The following is a 20,633-nucleotide window of genomic DNA, read 5'->3' as shown; positions in this document are numbered from 1 at the left end:
TTTTCTAGGCATTGTTAGTCTTTACATTTTCATCAGACCGAGTGAGGTAAGATTGATTTCCAGCAACAGAAAAAGTAATCCAGCATTTAGCATAATTTGGCCAAATGCATTTTGCTGGGGAGGGGATTCCAAACCACCTGCCCCTTCTTTAGGAGCTGTTTGCAGCCTCTTTCTCTTTCTCTTCGAGCGCAGTTGCACAGCCCAGAGACGAGAAGTTTCCTTGGGAATCTTGCTGCTTGGTTCAGCTTTCGGCACAAACTCTTACAGTATCACACCCTGTGGAGAAATTAATTATTTTAATTTCTGGTATTCTCTCAGCTTTGCTTGTTTTATTTTAGAAGTTCCCACATAGGAAGAACTCTGTGTGCTGAAGTGCGAGGGTGGAATGAGTGAGCGGAGGATAGAGTCTCGCATCACTTGATTTCTATGTGCATAAATCTGACTAAAGCAAATATCAGGGGAAAGGAAATAGTCAGTGTTTACTTATTCCAATTACTCATGCTTTTGTATTTCTTTTAATCCCCTCCAGGCCCACTTCTGTTAGCCCTAAGGATATCTAGAAGCTATTTGTTCAGGACTAGGTACTTGAATAGCTTTTAAATTCCAATTTTTTGCCTTTTAATTCAGTTCTTTTTTCCATTAAGGTTTCCAGCTCAGGTAGATCGCAGTGTTAAATGGGCGCTCATGCAAGTCCGAAATGCCATCTATGTTCTTCTCTCTGCGTTTAGACCCAGATCAGCCGAAGTGTTTCACATCTCCGCAGGGGGAAATATCTTTCCGCAAGGCTCAGGTTGGCATCCGAACCTTGCAGCAGCTGCTGCTGCCGAGACCGGGAGCCTTCTCCATGCCAGACACGTACCACTTGTGCTTTTTTTTTTTCCCTGTACTCCTCGGTAATTTTTTTTTTGTGCAAGGGCTGACCAATCTGTGATATTTCTCTCCTGCGTCAGCATCCCCCTAGGAAAATTCAGCATTAGGGAACCGAAGATAGGAGCTTACGCTTGCTGACTCCTAATCTTCAGGGCTGGACAGTAACAACTGATGAGGAGGGGATTCGGAAGGGAGAAACACAACTTTTCTGACCAGCCTTGTTACTTCAGAAAGGATCTTGCTGGGTTGTTACCACTGTCTTCCCCATCTTACCCAATTAAGAGTGTGAAACAAATTGTTCCATGAACAGTGAACTAATGAAACTCATTTTGACAGCTTTATATGCTATGCTCCTTCCTCTCACTCTTCAGACACTCATTTTCCCTGTGACCTTCCTGTTCCTTTGATACTTTAATTTCCCCAGAAAATCCCCCAAACTGCCATCCAGTTCTCCCAACCACCTGCCACGTCTCCCAACTCTGGGATGGGGAAGAGGCAGCAAGTCATAGCCGAGCTCACCGCATCATTGTTCCCCTAATGTCAACACTGATTCCTGATATACATTTTTATAAAACGAGGGGGGAACGTCATCTATCAGCTAAAATTAATTTTCCTATTGCCAGCCTTGTTCTCCCATTCCTGCACCCTACTAATGCGAAATACAACTTGATACTGGCTGACACTGTGGCAAAAGTGCAGGTCTAATATTCACAGAGTTCAGCTAATTTTACGAAGGAAAGGCACAGCCAAAAGAAAAGGCAGTAACTACAGGCTGACAAACAGAGCTGATATATACCTTAGCGAAAAGAAATGTTAATAAAGTCTCCTTGCCAAGCAGCAGGCTTTGGGGTCCTGCGAGTGCATGCAGGGCTTGTGCACACCTTCCTCTCCCTATGGGGAGTTAAAATCCAGATTAAGAGATGAATCCCTTATCCAGTTTTGATCTGCTGTCAGGCCAGGTGCACCCACAAGACCAGCCCCTACAGAGGCTTCCTAAGGCTCTGGTTTAGGCTGCTGTAAAGGTCCTTACCCACTTCAAAGGTCTGGTACTGTTTATGTGCTGCCGTTTGCCGTCACTTGAGGTCCCTCAGATCTACTGGAGGGAAAATAAACGAAGCTCGGGATGGTGCCGAATTGACACAAAACTGAAGAGGATTGGGCCGTATTTCTGCTTCCCGAGAACCAGCGGAGGGGAACGGCCTCTGCCCGCCAACACACGGCTCTCCCGGGAGAGCCCACGGGGGTGGGTGTCACCGGCCGGGGCCGGTTTCGGGCGCGCTAGGCCCTGCTGGCTCCGCAGGCGGCCGCTGAACCCGGGCGCTGCCCGCCCCGGCCTCACCGAGGCGCCGGGGCCCGGGCGCGGCCTACCGCCGCCGCCGCCGCCGCCGCCGCCGCCGCCGCCACCACAGCGGCGGCGACCCCCGCCCCGCTGCGGGCCGGGCCGGGCCGGGCGGCGGAGGCGGAGCCGCCTCCGGGGCGGGGCGGTGCCGTGCCGCGGCCAGTCGCTGCCTCAGCGGCGGGGGTGGGCGGTGCGGCGCGGTGCGGAGCGGCACGGCGCGGGGTGATGGAGCCGCGGGCTCTCGCCGCCCGCGCGCCGACACGCAGCGCCCGCTGAGGCCAGCCCGCCGCCGCCGCGGGGCCGCCCCTCGCCTCCCGCCGCCACCCCGCCACCCCCGGGAGATGGCCACGGAGCCCCCGCGGCCGGCGCCGCCCGCGGCGGGGCGCCCCGAGGGCGGGCGCGGGCGCTGCGCGGGCGGCGGGCGCGGCGAGGCGGAGGAGGCCGCGGCCCAGCCGACGCTCGGCGCTTCTCCGGGCCCCGCGGCGGCGGCGGGGGGCCGGCGGCGGGGGCTGAACGGCTGCGTGCCGCTGTCGCACCAGGTGGCCGGGCACATGTACGGCAAGGATAAAGGCGGTGAGCGGCGGCGGGGCGCGGGGAGCGGGGCGGCGGCGGGAGCGGCGGCCCGGGCCGCCTGTGAGGGGGTTCCCCCCACACCCCCGCCCTCCCGTTCATCTTAATTCGATTCTCCTCACGTCTCGCTGGCGGCGGCCGGCAGCTCCGCTGTTGGCGGCGGGGGGGGGCGGGTGGTGGTGTCGGTGACAGGCGTTGAGCCGCTCAGCGGCGGCGGGAGGGCGGCACCGCCGGCACCGCAGGAGCGGCGGGCAGGGCTTTACCGCCGCGGTGGCCGAGCTCCCGCCGCCGGGCTCTGCTCGCCTCCCCGGCTGGGCTGCCGGCACCTGCTGGGCCCCGGGGCCGGCCTCAGCGGCCCCCCGGTGTCGGCGCTGGGGCCTGGCGGTCAGCTTGGTCTCCCAGGCCAGGGTCTGTCCCTCCCGTGGAGGGCCGGAGGGGCTGGCAGAGCTCGGCCGGGCTGCGCAGGCTGTGGGCGCAGCGGTTATCATCACCCCTGCCGAGTATCTTTCTTCTGGTGGTTTTCATAAATTACTGTCCCGTCAGGGTGGGATAGTTAACAGGAGGCTTTAAGCCTCCGCAGTTCAGCCTCGTTCTAAGAGGCACCTTTTAAAAAAGTGAGTGTTTCGGTATGGCTGTGCTGGTACCCTCAGAATGTATGTTGAAACTGCACTTCATCTGAAGGGAACACCCAAGCCTATGGCCACCAGAAGCTTCAGCAAAGTATTAGTAAGTGTTTTACCAGCTTGGAGGAACTTCTTAGTTGCTTGTTTATTTGACGGTAAGAGTAAGTCCGAACCAATGGCTAATAAGCGGTCTGATAATACAAGCATCAGGAGGACACAGCATTTTTGAAGTGTGCCTCCGCTAGCTGTAAATTTCTATTTAAAGAAGAAGGTGGTGGCTGTTCTGATGAAGGTGCCTTTTAACATAGGCAGTGGTCAGCACCAGAGCAAGCGTCCGGGTTAACGTTGCCAAACGGCATTTCTCACCCTTCCAGGATGTCCCAGTTGGTAGAACTGCTGCCTCTGAGCCAAATGTAAGGTATACATCCATTCAACTCAGTGTGCCCTTTGAGAGTAGCTATAACGAGTACCTGCTGTCATATTGCCTTTGAACCCTGTCGGTAGGAGCTGCCTCTGCCGAACAGGCCAAGGGCTGAACTTCAGAACCCCTTCAGCTATCAGTGGGTGGAATTGCGGCACTAATGGCACTGTAAGTTTGTCTTATCTACAGCCTGCATCCGTGGCATGTCTTGCTGCTGATAATTTCCACAGCAAAGTAATTCTTGTCCCTTGCCCCTGCTGCAACCCGTGCAATAAAATGTCGAGGGAGGTACGCTGGATCCTTGGAGCTGTATGTCTTCCTTGTTGGTCATATAACATAGGGTGGGATCAGGCAAAAAAAGGCTCACTTCAGGGAGAACCTCACCTTTGGCATGCCAATTTTATCGCAGCTGGATCAAGACAACACGGATGATATGCCGTCTGTATTATGGGTGCAGCTCAAATGGAGTAGGTAAAGCTGGCTCCACTACAACGAGCAAGAACAAGATTTTCCTGCAGAGGTACCACCACAGTTGGTGATCTCATCTTAGAGTTTTACATTTAAGTGAAGACCATAGCTACTCTGGCACTCACAGCTCTCTCATTTTTGTTACTGGATCTTCTCGTTTTATTTCTTTACAGATGTTGCATGTAGGAGTGCAAGTGGTTGAGATGCTGAAGATACAGGGTCATGTATAATTCTGCAGTGCTGCTCCCCGTGGTGTCTTTGCTGTGAAGCTAGCGGCCAGGTGTTTGCATAGATGTAGTTGCTTATAGCATTGGTAAGGAATATCACAGACAATCTGTATGCCAGAATCTGTGAGAACTTTACACATGTGTGAGGAGACCAGTGTGTCTTCTACTGTCTCCGTTGCCTCTTCTGCCTTTTTCTACAGTACTGTCCTCAGCACTCGACTTCCTTTCTGTCCCCACGTACAAACATGCAGAGGACTTGAAGGCATCCAAAGTATTTTTTAACTATTTTATTTTTTTGGTTCAAGTACACCTTAAAATTTCTTTGCCGTAGGGTTCCTTCCCTCTTGAATGACCTTTCTGTTTTCCTTTTGCTCCCTGTGACTGTTACCGCTTTGGAAAGAAAGGGCTCTAGCAGTCTCCCTGCATGCACACGTAGACCCTTGGCTTTTGGGAGTTAAGATTGACCTCTTGTTGAATGCTGCGTTCAGTTGTGCTTCCCCTGGAACAGAGTAAATCACCTGTAGTAAGTAAGGTAACCACCTTGGGTTGGTGGCTTAATTCCATAGGCAGGTGGAGAGAGACAGGAGCTGATGGGATACGCCACCTTAACGGAACCTCCCGCACCCGGCTGTGGTTTGGTGCCTGTACCTGCCAAGTGCTGGAGGTCCCCGAGCCATTTAGTGGGATTCTGTAGCTAAAGGAGCCGTTCTCTTTCGGTGTGACTTGCTCGGTCATGCAAATCACGAAACTTCTAACTCTGGCTGCCCTTTTTCTGATGCAAAGGTTAAGGTGGCACACACGTACTGCTCAGTCCTTATCAGATACCCTCAGAGGACCTTTTCTAAAGGAAATATTCGGCATGTTTGTGCAGGACGGGTTTTTGTCATAGTTCAATGAAGCATGTGGATTGGATGTGATTTTTTTGTTTGTTTGTTTAGAAGACTGCGTACATCTGTAGCGGTTATTTTAGCAGTAGATTTGAGTTTCAGAATTCTAGCAAGCTTTGCATGCAGAGCTAGAGAAATGTTTTTGAGGTATTTCAGAATTTTAATTTTGGGGTAATTCTGCTGCTTCTTCAGAAATGTTAACTTGCTTCTTCATCTGCTAAAACAATACTACTTCCTATCTGTGCTGAAAAACCCCAGGAATCCTATAAAAAAAGCATGACCAACGTCCATATGCTGGTATGATCTGCAGGTGATGGTATGTCTGGCTGTTGTTGTACATCGCAGGGAAGGTTATGGAGTTTTCATCTTCCTGGTGAATGTTGAAACATGAGACTTTGGTTTCCAGGCCTGCCTTAGTCACAGTCACAGAGTAGGTGCTCTAGTCTGTGAAGAAATCTGGAGGTTGAGGGAACTGGAGATAACATCCGGTTATATTACACTCTTCAAGTAATATGTGTCAATCCAACAATGTATGGGTTCTACTTCCAGGAATATTTGCCTGGTCTTTCTACCTGGTAGATTGTCTACTTGTCTTATCGTCAAAGCCAATATGCGGATTTTGAAGAATACGTGTTACAAAACATTTTTTTAATGTTGTGATTGCTAACAAATTCACATTCAAATGCTTAGTCCATTTTGCTAAGTGGTTGCCAGCACATGTAAAAGGGTACGGGGCGGGGAGGGAGCTATTGTGTCTTGAAGATGCTATGGTAGTCTGCACGTTGTTGTGTGCCAATATTTTTCTAGTTCTCAAAGTATACAGAATCCAGCTTTCAGCCAGAAACATGACTTGAGAGCTGTTTTATGCAAATTTTTAAAACCACTCTTTGCTCATTGGCACAACCAACTAATGAAACAACTTTTTTATGTCTGATGGTTGTTTTAAAGTTACTATCTTAGGCTCTAAAGATTTTGTTTAATTTCCAAGACTGCACAACAGAGCCCATTCAAAGATAACACTTTCTAAAAGATAAAAACATAATTGCTGTTACAACTGCAAACTCTTTGGGACACAAAGCTCCTGGCTCGTTTAACTGTGCTTCTTCGAGTGATATGCTGAAGGTGGAACCTATTTTGGATACAGTTGACATTTTTGCTTCCCTTCGAAGCACAATAAATTACTATATGAAAAGCTATCAATAAATCCTAGGAGAAGATTTCTTTTCCGGAAGTGGATTTTTCTTCTTCCCTTTCAACTGATCATCTTGAAATTAAGAGCACATTTGACAGGGATGGAGTTACTTTTCTCCGTTCTTGCCCATATCCATCCCTTGAATACTCACAGATATTCAGTTGCATTCCTTGTGCAGCTACTCAGCGATATTGCTGGCTGGAGAGTCATTAAGGCTCTTTTGGGAGGGTATTTTGGGGTTTTTTGATGTAGGCATGATGCAGGTGGCTGCCTGGCTGAGGTGAAATTCTGTATTGTAATTATGGGTGATAGAAATAGTTGCCTCTGATTCACATGGAGTACTATAGAGGTGCTATCTCTAGTAATGTAGAAGTGCTCTTCCCAGGTCACTAGAATAGAAATACATTCACAGGACATATAATTCTATTTTAGCTAGTGAGAAATGCATTAAACTCGGTACTAACTCCTTCAACTTCTTGGCGTTGCTGGAAAAACAACTTATCACTTATTTAATAAGGGAGTGTCTATGTAATCTTCTATAGTTGAATGAATGTTTTCTTTGGGTGGAACTTTTAATGTCAAATCCCGGTACTGTGGTGGCCTTGAGCAGAATTAAGCCCAGGAAATCATCTGATGGCTAGAAAAAGAGGAATGCAAGGAAACCTCTGCTAAGGGTTTTGTGTAGGTGCTGCCAATTTCGACTCTTCTGTGCATGTACTGAAAGCAGTATATCTTTGCGAATACGCTGTCCCTGATGGTGTATTTGTTATTTCTGGGGAGGCCAAAAACAAAAAACAAACAAAAAAAACGGGCTGTATCTCTTAAAACAAAACCCTGAAGGAAACGCTTCTCTTCTAGGTATACTGCAGCATCCAGATGGGACTGTCCTGAAGCAGTTGCAGCCACCACCTCGCGGTCCCAGGGAGCAGGAGTTCTACAACAAGGTGAGGGTCCTGCCACGTGGAGAGAGCTGGCTCGCTGCGGGTGAAATGATGGGTGTGCTTCTTAGTGTTGCAACTGGGAAAATGCAGCCTAAGTATCTAAATGGTAGGTCACCGACAGCCTGATCATGGTATCTGTGTGCCGTCTAGAACTTTCTTCTCTTCGAATGTCTGCCACCATGCCAAACTTACTTCGCTCACAGGGTTTAAGCTTGCTTATTTGCTCATGGGACAGCGGGGTTTTCACAGCATCTAAGATTTTATTGAAAAGCCTTGTGTTATCTCTATCTATGATTAAAGGGTGGTATGTTTGATCCCCTCTTTCTCATGTTGCCGAGTGTCTCAGAATTGGATGCATCTAAATTTAGCATGTCTTACACTTCCGTCTAGTCTGGTTTATTGCTAGAAGTATTGCTCTGTTCACTGTATTAAAACTCAGCTCCTTTAAAGAGTCAATAAAAAGTGAAACTCTCCAGGTGTTTTAACTTGTTTGTTGTATTTTTGCTCTTGCTCACTTCATTTTGCTTTATCAGTAACTTTACTAACATAAACCAGGAAAGCTGTTGCTTGTTATCTTGTGAGGGTAAACTGTGTTTAGACCCTCTTTCCTTTACTGACCTACCTGCCCATGGTAGTCTGTCACATGTTTTTTCTATATCAGCTTGGTATGTCATCCCTTTCTGTGGCTTACTAGGTACAAAGAACTGTAGAAATCTTCATGCAGGATGAGAGAGGAGTCTTGAGACTCTCTTTTTGTTCGGTTTGGTTTTCTTCCCCCCCTAACCCCCCCAAAGAGTATTAAGTTGCTGAAAGACCTTATGTATTTTGTGGAAATGTCTCACATTAGAGCAGACTAAGCAATGTGCTATAAGTGAACAATGTGTTTGCATACTAGCATTACTCAATAATTCTCATGATGGGACCGCTAGACAGAACAGCAGCTCTTGACTTAGTAGGAGCTCAGCAGGAGCCAGTTAAATCTAAATGTAAATATTTTTCTGAGTTTTCTCAGTGACTGTCATTTAGGTGAGGTTAAGAAAGGCGCAATCCAGCTTGAGCGGTAGCTGTCTTCAGTAGGAGAAAGCTTGAACAGGCTGCTTTGAGTGCCAGGCTGCTCACTCGTCTGTGAAATCCTGAGGTACGGACAGTAACGTGCTCTCACTGTCTAAAGCCAGCAGGTAAGAGGGGTAAGCTTGAGTGTTGCTTAGACGCTGACTGTTCACAGTGCAGGCTTTATCCTTTTGGCTGTTGCTTAGACTCACATGACAAGCCAGAACCAACACCCCGGGCAAAATCTTTGCGCGGGAGGTCTGTATTAGTGCCCTTGTTACTATGCCATGTCATAGTGGAAGAAGTCAGGTCTAAAGGCTAGTAACTTGCAAAGTTAGCTTCAATTATGTCTTCCAGGGCCTTGCTGGGTCGCTTCCGATGCTGAATTTGTTTGGTTATAAAATATTTGGGAAAGGGATTGGGCCATTCGTGACAAATAATGGCGAAAGGGAAGGGTGTATACACGATTAGTTGTGCGTGGACTAGAACGCCTTTTTGTGGGAGAAGGGAAGGAGAGCGAATGCCTGTACGTTAACAGAGGTGAAAGTACAGGAGAAAGGTCTTGGGGATTTGTCACTTCTCGGTGATTAACTGCTATCATGTTTGCTCTCAGGCAAGAACCATGTGATGCGGGATATAGACACCTAAGCACTACGTATGGTTGTTACAAGATGAGGATTACTGCGGATTGTGAGGTTCAGTGTAAGGTACGGTTTCACGTACAGCTTGAGCTGATACAATAGCTCATTGCTGCCAAGAGGGAAAGGCCTTTCTTCCCATTCTTGGCACTTACCTTGTGCTGTGCTGGTGCTTTTTGGACATGGATGAACTGATTTGACTTATTTCAAAGATGGCAAAACTTCCTTGTGTTGGTAGTCTTCTGTCAGTTTTAGTGATTAAACTGACAAGCAGTGGCAACAACAGCAAGACTGCCCTGTTTTGGTGACTGAGCTGAAGGCATCTTGTGGTCTGTAATCAGAGACATTATCACCTTGGAGCCTCCAGAGAATGGGAGAAGGAGAATTTTACTACTTATTGAGACAAGGGGTTGTTTACAAGGCAGTCAGGTACAGGAGGTGGTGGGAAACAGTGCAGAAATGAAACACATGAAACAAGACTGATGAATCCTGACTGTCACTTTGTCAGGACTAGGTGGCAAGTCTGTTGATAAGATCAAACCAGAAGGATACCCATTAGTATATGTGGATTAACCATGACTTTTTTTTTTTTTTTTTAATTTCTGCACCTATTTTTTCATATGTGCTTATAACTGTTTTGTCTGTAGCAATAGATCAGTTACTGCTTCCTTTGCATGCTACCTCACCCTGGCTGGAATTAAGATTAGTACCCCAGTACCTGGGCCAGAAACAAGTGGGGTTTTTAGCTTACAGGTAAAGCAAACCTCCTCAGCCGAAGTAATCGAGAACCTTTGTAGTTTATGGTAGCAAGAAGATGAACACGTGTCTGTTTCAGCTGCACAATTTGGCTGAAGAGCTGCTGTCGCAGATCTGAGGCAGAAGTGTCTTCCAATAACCAGCAGTGACCAGAAGCGGTAGTTCAGCATGCAGTCTGAGTGCTCGTGAGCTGAAGTTTGCGGGGAATGTGTCATGATAATGTGGCATTAAAAGACAAGTTTGACTATAACTGATATATTTAACCTGATGCCAGGTAGATATTATCATCCATCTGGACAAGACGTGTTCTGAAACTGCTGGATTTGCCTTCAGCTGGATGTGTGAACGTGACAGAAGGCCATAGTCTGCGTCAGCAAATCACCAGAAGTTTTTTTGCCCTGGTTATTGATGGGGTATTTTCTATTGAGCATGAAGCTGAGTGCTGACTGGTAGAGCCCAAACAAAATGGGCTTCCATTTTGGAATGGAAACCTGGGGGAGACACTATAGTGCAAAATACTAAGAGTGATCTGAAAGCTGCTCAGAGGTGGGTGGCAGCTGGAAGTTTTGAAGAATTTCGCAGGTCTCTGTCAGAGTGAAAAACTGGAAAATCTGTCAAGTAATTCCTACTCAGACTGCCATTAGGTTACCTTTTCCTGATAGTATATTTTCTAGCAGTTTAAAAAAAAAAAAAACCCCACCCTCTAAATACAGGTCTTCTTTCTTAAGTGATTATTTCACCAAGTAAACCAAACTTTTATCTCTACTACAGCAATATATGTCATTCTTTACTAATGGGTAAATGGCTTGCCATGATTCTGTGTTATGAGGGAGGGGAAAAATAGAGTATGACAAGATTATTGTGAATACCTTCTATGATAAAATGTAGTAGAACAATGAGCCGTTTGTAGTCATTGTTAATAACTTACTATGTATTGCTTAACTTATCACTGGAGTGTGACTTTCCCAGTGGTAATGTCCACTTTCTACAGAGTTCTGTAAATATGACTAATTATCAAATCAAAATAATAACATTTAAATTTTTTTCCTGCAAACTCCCTTCCTGTACCTGAGGGCGTGAACTCCTTACAAACATAGGCTGTGTAACCATGGAGTGTTTTACCAGGTCTTCTGGTACCCTTGTCTGGGTAAAAAAATTAGGAGTTTTTTAACCTTGAATAGCTACAAAATACTTTGTTTTCAATAGGTGAGCAGCAATAGAATGAAAAAAAAATTGAAGTAGAAGGGTTGTGGTTTTTTAAGGACTATCTACACTGATGATCAGTTGTTTCCATCTAATGGAAATACTCGGTGAGAATGTGTGGGCGGAGGCACTCTGAAGGACTGCTTTTAAAGGAGTTTCAGAGGGAGCAGTATACAGAGATGTGGAAACAGGAAAATAGTGTTTGAAAAATGCAGCATAATGTATTATGTAGCAGTGACCCATTTCCATTAAAGAAAATAAATTGGTAAAAGGCAGTGTGTGTTTACGGTCGGCTGCCTACACACGCATGCTAAGAAATCCACAAGCAGGCTACTACTCTGTGTGTGTTAGTCTTCGGGTTCAGCCTGCTTTATGCTTTTATGCTAGGGCGTATTTATGCATGCTGAAATGGTCTGATTTAATTCAGCAGCGTTGGGAGAGGGAAGGGAAGAAGCCTATCAGCCCTCCCATGGTGATCTCTTGTGGCAGATGAGGTGGGCACTGTGAGAAAAGCATCCTTTGAAAAGGTTAGTGCAGACCCTGCATGAGGTAAAATGTCCCTGCTTAGCTGGGTACGGAGCTCTTGTCTCAAACATGCCGGGCTGTACCCAAGAGCACTGTGCGCTAGCCTAGCTCCCTCTTCCTATTTAAGAGCTATCCTCTTCAGCACAGGGTTTTTCTTAATCTGTCACGTCAAGAATGTAGCATTGCAGAAACTACTGTCCTGTTGGTGCCCCGAAGAGGGGGAGGAAGCTGGAATGTCAGACTTTAAATAGGGCAGCTGCTTTTGTGGGCGCAAAAGGGTAGAACTTGGGCTGCAAGTATTTGAAATGGAGGAAGAGAGAATTTACGGTTGTTGAGGTTACCTTTGTGACTACAGTTTCCTACAAGCTGTGTGTTTAGCACTAAGAGATGGAGCGTTTCTTATGTTCAACAGAACAAGTGAAGGCTGCTGAACCGTTTTGAAATGGCAGCTCTTTCACTTCTGACTTCTGGCATTCGCTCGGTGGGGCTGTAAACCTCTGTTACTGTATGTACCTGTTCTGAGCGTGGCATACTGAAGTTTTAAAGGTTGCTAATGCAGTAGCTAATAAACTGGGATTTTATGCTTAACAGATCAATAAATGCTCCTGTAAACTTTTATTTGAATTGCCCTTCTGCTCTCCTACGGTGACTGCGTGATACTTGGGGTATGAGTAGTACACCTTCCGCCCTCATCCTGCCTGCCGAAAACTGTCCTGAGAAAGCTCTTACAGCACAGATGACTTCCAGTGCTTAACCTTTTTTTTTCTTTTTTGCTTTTGTGTTTGCTAGTGGCTGCATGTCAGAGTTGTCATAGCTGGTTCTCATGACGTTGCCAAGTCATGGCTTCAAATAACATAACTGCAATACTATAAGGATTCCGAGGCTGTTGTAACACAAGTCTTGCCCGAATTCTCAGATACCCTTGTCCCAGAGTGCAAGGGTAATTTTGGGGGGTTGGAATGAAAAGGTGGAGAGGGTTTTCCCAGTCCCAGCTCAGCTCTGGCAGCCTTCTACCTCTATCCCAATGCTTGGGAACCAAGGGAACTGATTTGCCCCACGTAGCATTGGGAAAAGATAATGGGGCTAGTCGCCTGGCCCTTCTGGATAACAGATCTTCCACTCATTGCCACTTAATGACGGCTCTGTTAACTGCTGTAGCAGTAGTCTGAAAGTGCAGGGTTCAAGCCCTGCTAACATATAATATGAATGCAAGGAAGCTGTTACCTCTGTAGATAATAGAAATTGTTTTTCACTCTTGTTAGATGTCCTGAAAACAAAGCCAGGATGTAAGAGACACAAATAGCTCCAGCCTGTTAAAGAGATTTACGTTAGTTAGGTGAGAGTCAGGCACTTGAAAGCTAGGAAGTAGTGGTTTCATGGTTGCCCACACAATTGTTGTTCTGAACTTTTGTTGTATGCATTATAATGCAGCTTTCAATAGGGCAATGACCTGTCTTTCTGTTTTCTTTCTCCTAAAGAAGCTATTAACTCATTTTACAACCTGACGTAGGGCAGAATTAGTATTGTTTGTGCAACTTTTGCTATCTCTCTTGTAACAGTTAGTTTTTGAGTTTGTGACCCAGAGGATAATGTTAGTGAAGACCCAATTACGTGAATATTCCTGAAGCTGTAGTTCCTTGTGCTTCTGTAGTTATGGAGAAGAAACGTGCAGAAAGCATGCCTGGTTAGACCATTATCAATAATCTTCTCCTTACTATTTTAATTACTTAATTCTCAATAACCTGCCACTACTCCTATGCCATGGCTTTTCGTTACTGCTTAATGCTTTCTTCTTTTTTTGCATTGTCTAATTTTAATTAGTATTCAAGCAGCTTCAAGGCAGTGCAGAAGACTCCTGATGACTTCCCTCCCCCTCCATGGCATAAAATCAAGCCGGCAGCCTGAAAGATGTGTTTTGGCCTGGAAGGTTTTGCACAGAGTTGCAAGAACTGATGCATAAGGCTCAGCCCTCTTTCAGCCTATAGAGCACAAATCACCGTAAGGCAGCCTGCGTTCTGTAAACTGTTCCCTCCTAGTGACGGAAAAGGAAAGGGATCAGGGAGGCAAAGCATATCTTGCTTCAGGATGAATTACCCTCTTTTGTAAAGTCAGTTAACTGGTTTTATAGTCTTGATTTAGTGGATTATCCTTGACTGAAAAAGGAGTGGATGATGGCCATCGTGCTGCTATTGTGTACTAAAATATCCTTATCCCGTCATCAAGTCTCCAGCTAAGGGTCTGATTTGCAGTCTTGTATGGACAAAGCTTGGAGAAGTAGGATGCACAGTTCTCTTAAGATCTTATTTTGGGGATGCAGTGCCTTGCCCAAACCTTTCATTACTACTGCATTCGGAGCTGTAGCTCAATATCCTGAAAGGCAATCTTTGGCCGTGTCTTATTCCGGTACCTCCGGATCTGCTGCATCTCTGGAAGAGATAGCAGTACTGAAGTGTACACATTACCTGTTTGCAAACATGGTGACCACATTCTGATACAGCGCATTTCTGCCCTTGGCATCATTCCTCCTGCTGCGAAACTGTCTGGGAGGGATTCTGTTTTGCTGGGTAAATGAGCAGATTCAAGTTCCCAAACCAGTGTGTGAAATTGCCTCACACTCTATACTTTAAACCACAAGCCTGGACAGAAATGTTGTAGTAGAAGGAAGGACACACAGTACTCCTCAGCTAATGAGAAGAACACTGCTTTTTGACTAAACTGTGAAATACTGGCAGCTTGTATTCAGATGTTTTTTCACATTAGGAGTTGTCTGAGGAAGATGAAGAATGAAGTGTAGGTCTAAGAATCTGCTGGGTTCCTACTGCTCGTAGAATCATAGAAAGATTTGGGTTGGAAGGGACCTTACAGATGACCTGGTTCCAACCCCCTGCCATGGGCAGGGACACCTTCCACTAGACCAGGTTGCTCAGAGCCCTGTCCAGCCTGGCCTTGAATGTTTCCAGGGATGGGGCATCCACAGCTTCTCTGGGCAACCTGCTCCAGTGCCTCACTACCCTCATAGTGAAGAATTTCCTCCTTATATCTAGTCTAAGTCTATCCTCTTTTAGTTTAAAGCCATTGCCCCTTGTCCTGTCACTACATGCCCTGGTAAAAAGTCCCTCTCCAGCTTTCTTGTAGGCCCCTTCAGGTACTGGAAGGCTTGTCTTCCCTCCAGCGTGTCGACCGCACCACGCAGCTTGGTGTCATTGGCAAACTTGCTGAGGTTAATCTAGAAGGGGCTGGTGAGCGTCTGTTCCTTGTGCTCCTTCTGTATTGTGTGCCACAGAATAAACTACAACCTGCTTTAATAAATATAAGAAAAGATCATAAAAGGAGACAATAAAAGTCCATTATTGCAATTTGATGCTATCAGGGAACTACTGGGTGGAGTCAATAACAGAACAAGTCAGTCTACAGTCCATGCTATGTAAGTAAGCAGGAAAAAAAAAAATCCAGTTTCTTACCAACCTGATTTTGGGGAATATTCCTCCTCAGAGTAGATCGCTCTGAAAATAAAGAAAAAATGCATAGTTTTAATGTGCTTATTCACAGTATGTTAAATTGGATTAAGTTACGGTACAGTGCTCCTGCTGTGCTAGAGGGTCATGCAAGCACTAACTTTTTCAGACTGGATCAAATATTGTTTAAACCTCAATTCAGTTAATGTTTCAGAATATGGATAGACTTACTAAAGGTTATGTTGGTGTTACACAGGAAAGTACAGTACTTTTAAATAAGCTTATAATGCACGAAATAAGATACGGTTGGTGGGCTGCCAGTATGGGATTGAGGAGAGTGTAGGTTGCCTCCTTGAAAGAAAAGGAAAATAAATTCAGTCTCTGAAAAGAAAAATTCCTGTTTCCAGCTTTAAAAAAAAAAAAAAGCTTGTAATATGAGAATATTGCATAAAGCCAGGACTGCGTATGTGTGGAAAGAGATGTGAATCACCAGTGCATATGGTGGATAATAATGTAATGTTTTGGTGTGTTCTTGGTCATCCAGCTACCAGATTAACCACAAGTAAATGAAAAACTCCATTAAACACAACATTGCATGTCCCACGGTGTGAATAACATGCTTGTTGAAATTCCTGTAGTATCCAATATGTAGGGAGCAATTTGGTAGCAGTTATTTTTTGGTCTTTGAGTATTTACTTTTCTCTATGTGTGTGTATTAAATATATGTGTGTATATCTATGCACATATATATAAGTGTGTATATACATAACACACACAGATGTATTTTTATATATATATAAAAATAAACCTTCTTGACAAAGCAAAACAAAGGACTTGGCTCACCATGCCTGACTGGAACAGAATCCACTTACCCAGATTTTTCCCTCCGCCTTAGTGGAGCAGTCTCTGATCAAAGGCTTCCTAAAGTTTCTTAGTGGTGTTACTACTGTTGTTTTTTTGGTTTCTCCCCCCGCCCCGTGTTCTAGCACAAGTTAGCACTGCTTTTTGCCTTTCTTGCCAACGGTGAGCAAGGAGTTGTTCGCAGGTTTTGGGAAGCTACAGGCAGTGTGTCTGTCCAGCAGACCGGTGAGTGAAAGGAAGATGCAGGCTCATAGCTGATTCTGTAACTTTCAGTTTTGCGGAGGCGAACGTGTGGGTGGGAATCCAAAGAGCTAATTATTCAAAGCAAACCCAAAAAAATACCTCTACTTCTTACAAACCAGCTATCTGGATGGCAGTGTATCTTCTCTGACAACTGAAAAACCTTCTGCTTGTGTAGAAAACATCAGAATAGCTTTTGGGCTGTTATTTTTAGTCCTTGTGGAAGGAGGTGTTGCATACTCTCCCAGAATCATAAGCCATCAACTAAAACTCCTGTTAGTAGGTGCCATTCTTCTCTGTTTAAAAAAATAAATAAAAATACTAAAATAAAAATACTATTGCTAGCTGCCTCTGTCTTGGCAAGTGTTCTCATCACAAAGTAGATCCCGTTGCTGGCAGAGAAGCTTTTGATGTAGAAACTGTGACTATAAATCTGACACAGCATTTGTGGGGTAGCCCTTAAAATTACTGTTTTGGACACCTGGCTGCAGGTGGGAGTTGAGTATTCTGGAATAAGGGGTAGGGTATACTAGGAGCTGGTAAAATACGTAGTTGTCAGTAAAACAAAAATAATTTAGATGAATACAATTGTCAAAATTAAGGGGAGCACAGACAGGTGTGTTTTTTAACAGAAAGCGAGGATGTGAGTTTTTTTTCCAGGGATACTGATGGTAGATGTGCTTAAATGGCAGTTTAAACAGAGTGCCTTCGCCTGGCACTTGGGCCAGAGACAACCCGAGGTTCTCGGCAGGCTGTGGGAGCAGCTGGATGCTGGCCCTGCTGCAGGGGAGGGGATCAAAATTGTGTGGGACTGGCTCGGAGGGACTTAAAACTCCTGTGAAACTGCACCTTTAGGATAATGCTGCAGTAAAGTCTTTGTGAGGGCTGCCTCTGGCAGTATTAAGAGAAGAACAACCCAACAGATGTCCATCAGGACTTGGTTCCCCTTTCTGTCTCTTAAATAGGCAAAATTTAATTTTACATTTCAAAGTATCACTGCTTCAGGGTTCCTCCCACCCCTTGTTCTCGCTCACTCCCTAGCTTGAATCTTCAGCTGTGATCAGATGGCTTTCCAGAAAGAAAGGGTAATGCTTCTTAATGTTCTCAGAAAGTGTGACAGCTGTGCATGTTGTCCTATTGTTCTACCATTTACTTTTCTTTCAGTAATTTCAGTGATAATTTAAGCTTGAACCCTTGAATAGTTGGAGTTGCTTGGGGGGGGGGAGGGGAAAAAATCATCTTGGAGCAGAAAGTTTGTATGAAGACGCTTTGGCTGCCGTCTTTGTTCCACTTGCTTTTGCATCTGTGAGGAACTGGATGTGTCAAGGTGGTGGTTTCTGACCGGGTCCACATCTTCCCTTAAAATGCTAAGCACTAATCACGTTGCCCCACTTTGAGCATTGCAGTAACACAGCTGTCTTTTGGCACAAGAATTGTTAAGGTAGATGAGGAAACTGGTTGTACCATGCTTCTTCAATCGGCAAAGTGACTTGACTTTTTGCCTTGAAGTTTGCTGGATCTCTCTGGCTGCCGGTAGCTTGAGTTTTTGCAGCAGGTAACTTCAGGACAGCATCACTACAGCTCTATTGGGTGAATGGTTAAGTGTTGTCAAACTAAGAAGGAAGAGTAAGTAAGAATGGGGGAAGTATTTAATGTGTTAAAATTGAAACTTCCGTATCAGATGATCAACAGCAGTATGTCTTAACCATTTTTTTAGGCTGTTGTTCTTTTTATTTTGGCCTCTAGTGGAGAGTGCCTCATATGAACTCTGCTCCTGTCTGTTGTATGTCCGCATTGACATAACTGAACCAAAGGAATGTAGATTCTGGATCAAAGACCCTGATGTGCAATTTGCCATGTACTTTCGGACTATATTCACCTAAGAGTCTCGTAACCTACTTAGGAGGCTGCTTAACATGTGTTTGTGCTGTTAATGTAAATACAATCACCTACACTTGCCTGGGTATCTTCTTTAAGAGCTTTCTTCTCTTTTTTTAAGAAAAAGATGAATCGGATTGTGGTGCCTGAGGGATCAGGCTTTGTTGCACATCCTGAAAGAAGAGCTACCTTTGACTTCAAAGAGCTCTTGAGTTCATTGAAGACTCCAGCTCCTACGCAGTTTAAGCTGAACCTAACATCTGATTGCACTAGCAAGTTGTGAACCTAGGAGAGGCTGAAGGGCAAGAGGAAGCTCAGTTCTGTGGCAAGAGACTTGTGATGAAATGTGGTCTCTAATTTTGCAATTTTGACCAAGAAGGCCCTGATATTCACTACCCTGCTCTGTGCTCAGCTGGGTGGCTTGCAGCAATTGTAGGCGTGTGTGAATAATCTGAACTTGCTCTGTTGCTAATCATTAGTTGCCCAGGAATCTTGTGGGATGAGAGATGAGATGGGAGTTTGCTGCCTTGTGAAGAGGGAAACAACCCTTTCCTGCTTATGATGGGCTGGGGTTGGGTGTCTGCTTATACCTTCTGAAATGCTTTACTGGCTTGCCTTTGTAGTACGTGGTTATTGGTAAGAAAGAGGGACTGGGTGATCTGTCTCTACCCAACTTACCTCCGACCGTTTCAGAGTGACTTGCTGCATATGGTGTCTGCGGCTCTACAGTCACGGCTCCACCGTGGCCTTTGTTCAGTGTTGCTGCTGGTGGCTATCCCTGACTGCTGCCTTTTGGGTTTGTCTTCTGTCTGCTGAAGTTTTGAAGCTGTGCCACATCCTCAGAAACAGGTCAGGGTTTGCGTTGCCTCTTGTAAAGATGATTCCATGCCTGGGGCTGCAAATCTTACTAGGGTCAACCTAAATTTGACTATATAAAACATGTGGAAGTGGATAAAATAAGACCTACTGTTTTTCTGGCATTGTTAGAGAATGACTGGTTGATAAACATGACCAAATAAGTATCTCTCTGGGAGATTTTTGAAGCTTATTTTCACAGCTTTCACTTTTTGGAAGGTAAGATGGCTAACAAAGCTTATAGCCTTGCTATAATTTTTTTTTTCTCTGTCTCCCGGAAGAAAGATATGATCGTCACATGTGTCCACCATTCTTATTTGAAAATCCATTTATGTGATCAGATTGTGGGAATATATCCTGATTTGTTTTAAATTTTTTTTGTCTTTCTGTAGGTATCTTCAGTGAGAAGTGATTACAATCTCATGTATAGTATGGCTATATATTGGATAGTAAAATAAGGAATTCAGTATAATAGTGTTTAGTATAACAGCATTCACAAATATTTAACTTTTGCAATTACGCTGGTATCAGGTATTTTGAATATAAGGAGAGCTAGCTCAATATAGTCATATTTGCGGAAACAAATACTGTGGACGCTTGCAAAAAGTCAAAACACGATGGTACTACTTTGAGAAAGAAAAAAGGGCTATCTGAGTTGTAAAGCCAAGCAGTTATGAATTGCTAAAACCAGAGCTGCTGTTTCAACCTCAGGTTTTTTTGTCCCTTGTACCTGCCTGGTGTAACTGGGTGATGTAGGAGTCCAGAGGGAAATGCAGTGTTTTCTCAGGTAATTAAAGTCTGTGGCATAATGCATAGACATTGGGAGACAGAATTAAGGTTGCGCTATCATCTGTAAATCTCGCATCTGCTAATTTGAGAGCATGACTTACTAACTGCTCCCCACCCCTCAAGAACCCCCGAAAAAAACACAACAGAAGCTGCTGCCCGATGTTGGCAGCTGGTTGTGTGTCCTGAGACTCTGCAAGCTATAGTGCTACTGCCTTTAGGGACAATTTATGATAGCTGGCAAGAAGAAAAGGTGATGCTTCAGACCAACGCGCCTACTCTGGCATTTAAAATTTCATACTCAAATAGCTTTAAAAGAAATGCAAATTTTAAATATATATCCTTTTCAATCAACCCTGTTATGTACTTCAGAGGATTCTCTTTAGACTGCATTTCTGTCCAAGGGGTGGTTTTTTCATCAGGACAATTGAAAATGGGCCTGTACTGCCAGAACTAGTTTGCTGTCGAAATTTAAAAATTTGTTTACCCTCCCTCTGTCATTTATGTGATTAGCTAGTATTTAGAAAACAACAAAAAACCCCCTGAATGTCATGCTGCTTTAAATAAGGAAAAGAACGTTCTCGTTCTCCCAAGCAGCCCCTGTTTGCATTAAAAAACAGATGAATCTGTTTGGATCAGACTTACCAAAACAGAGTGTACTTTGGATTAAAAACCAAGGGATGGTAAATTTGCCTCGGAATTAAAAAGTCCCAAGTAACTGGAAATTATGACTTCATGGTGTCTGTTAGACTCTCTGAGCTTGCCACGGGACATATCTGGGGCATATTCTTCCTATGAGTTGGTTGCTGTAATTTGTAATGGTCGTGTTGTGAGCCCTCCAAATGTCA

At 45.0% G+C, this 20,633-nt stretch overlaps 1 protein-coding gene across 1 annotated transcript in view; it reads left to right on the top strand.

Moving 5' to 3' along the window:
* Nucleotides 1–2,550: 2,550 nt before the first annotated feature.
* IPMK (inositol polyphosphate multikinase) overlaps nucleotides 2,551–20,633 on the top strand; it is a gene marked incomplete at both ends in the record, with an annotated part of 39,148 nt that continues 21,065 nt past the window's right edge. The window contains 2 exons of the mRNA XM_082002455.1: nucleotides 2,551–2,782; nucleotides 7,456–7,541. Coding sequence (XP_081858581.1) covers nucleotides 2,551–2,782; nucleotides 7,456–7,541 — 318 coding nt within the window. The remainder of the gene's footprint in view (nucleotides 2,783–7,455; nucleotides 7,542–20,633) is intronic.

Source organism: Phaethon aethereus (genome assembly GCF_964289735.1).
Source record: "Phaethon aethereus genome assembly, chromosome: 7".
Classification (NCBI taxonomy): Eukaryota; Metazoa; Chordata; class Aves; order Phaethontiformes; family Phaethontidae; genus Phaethon; species Phaethon aethereus.
The sequence above is the reverse complement of the archived record's forward strand: the minus strand, read 5'-3'. Positions and strand labels throughout refer to the sequence as shown.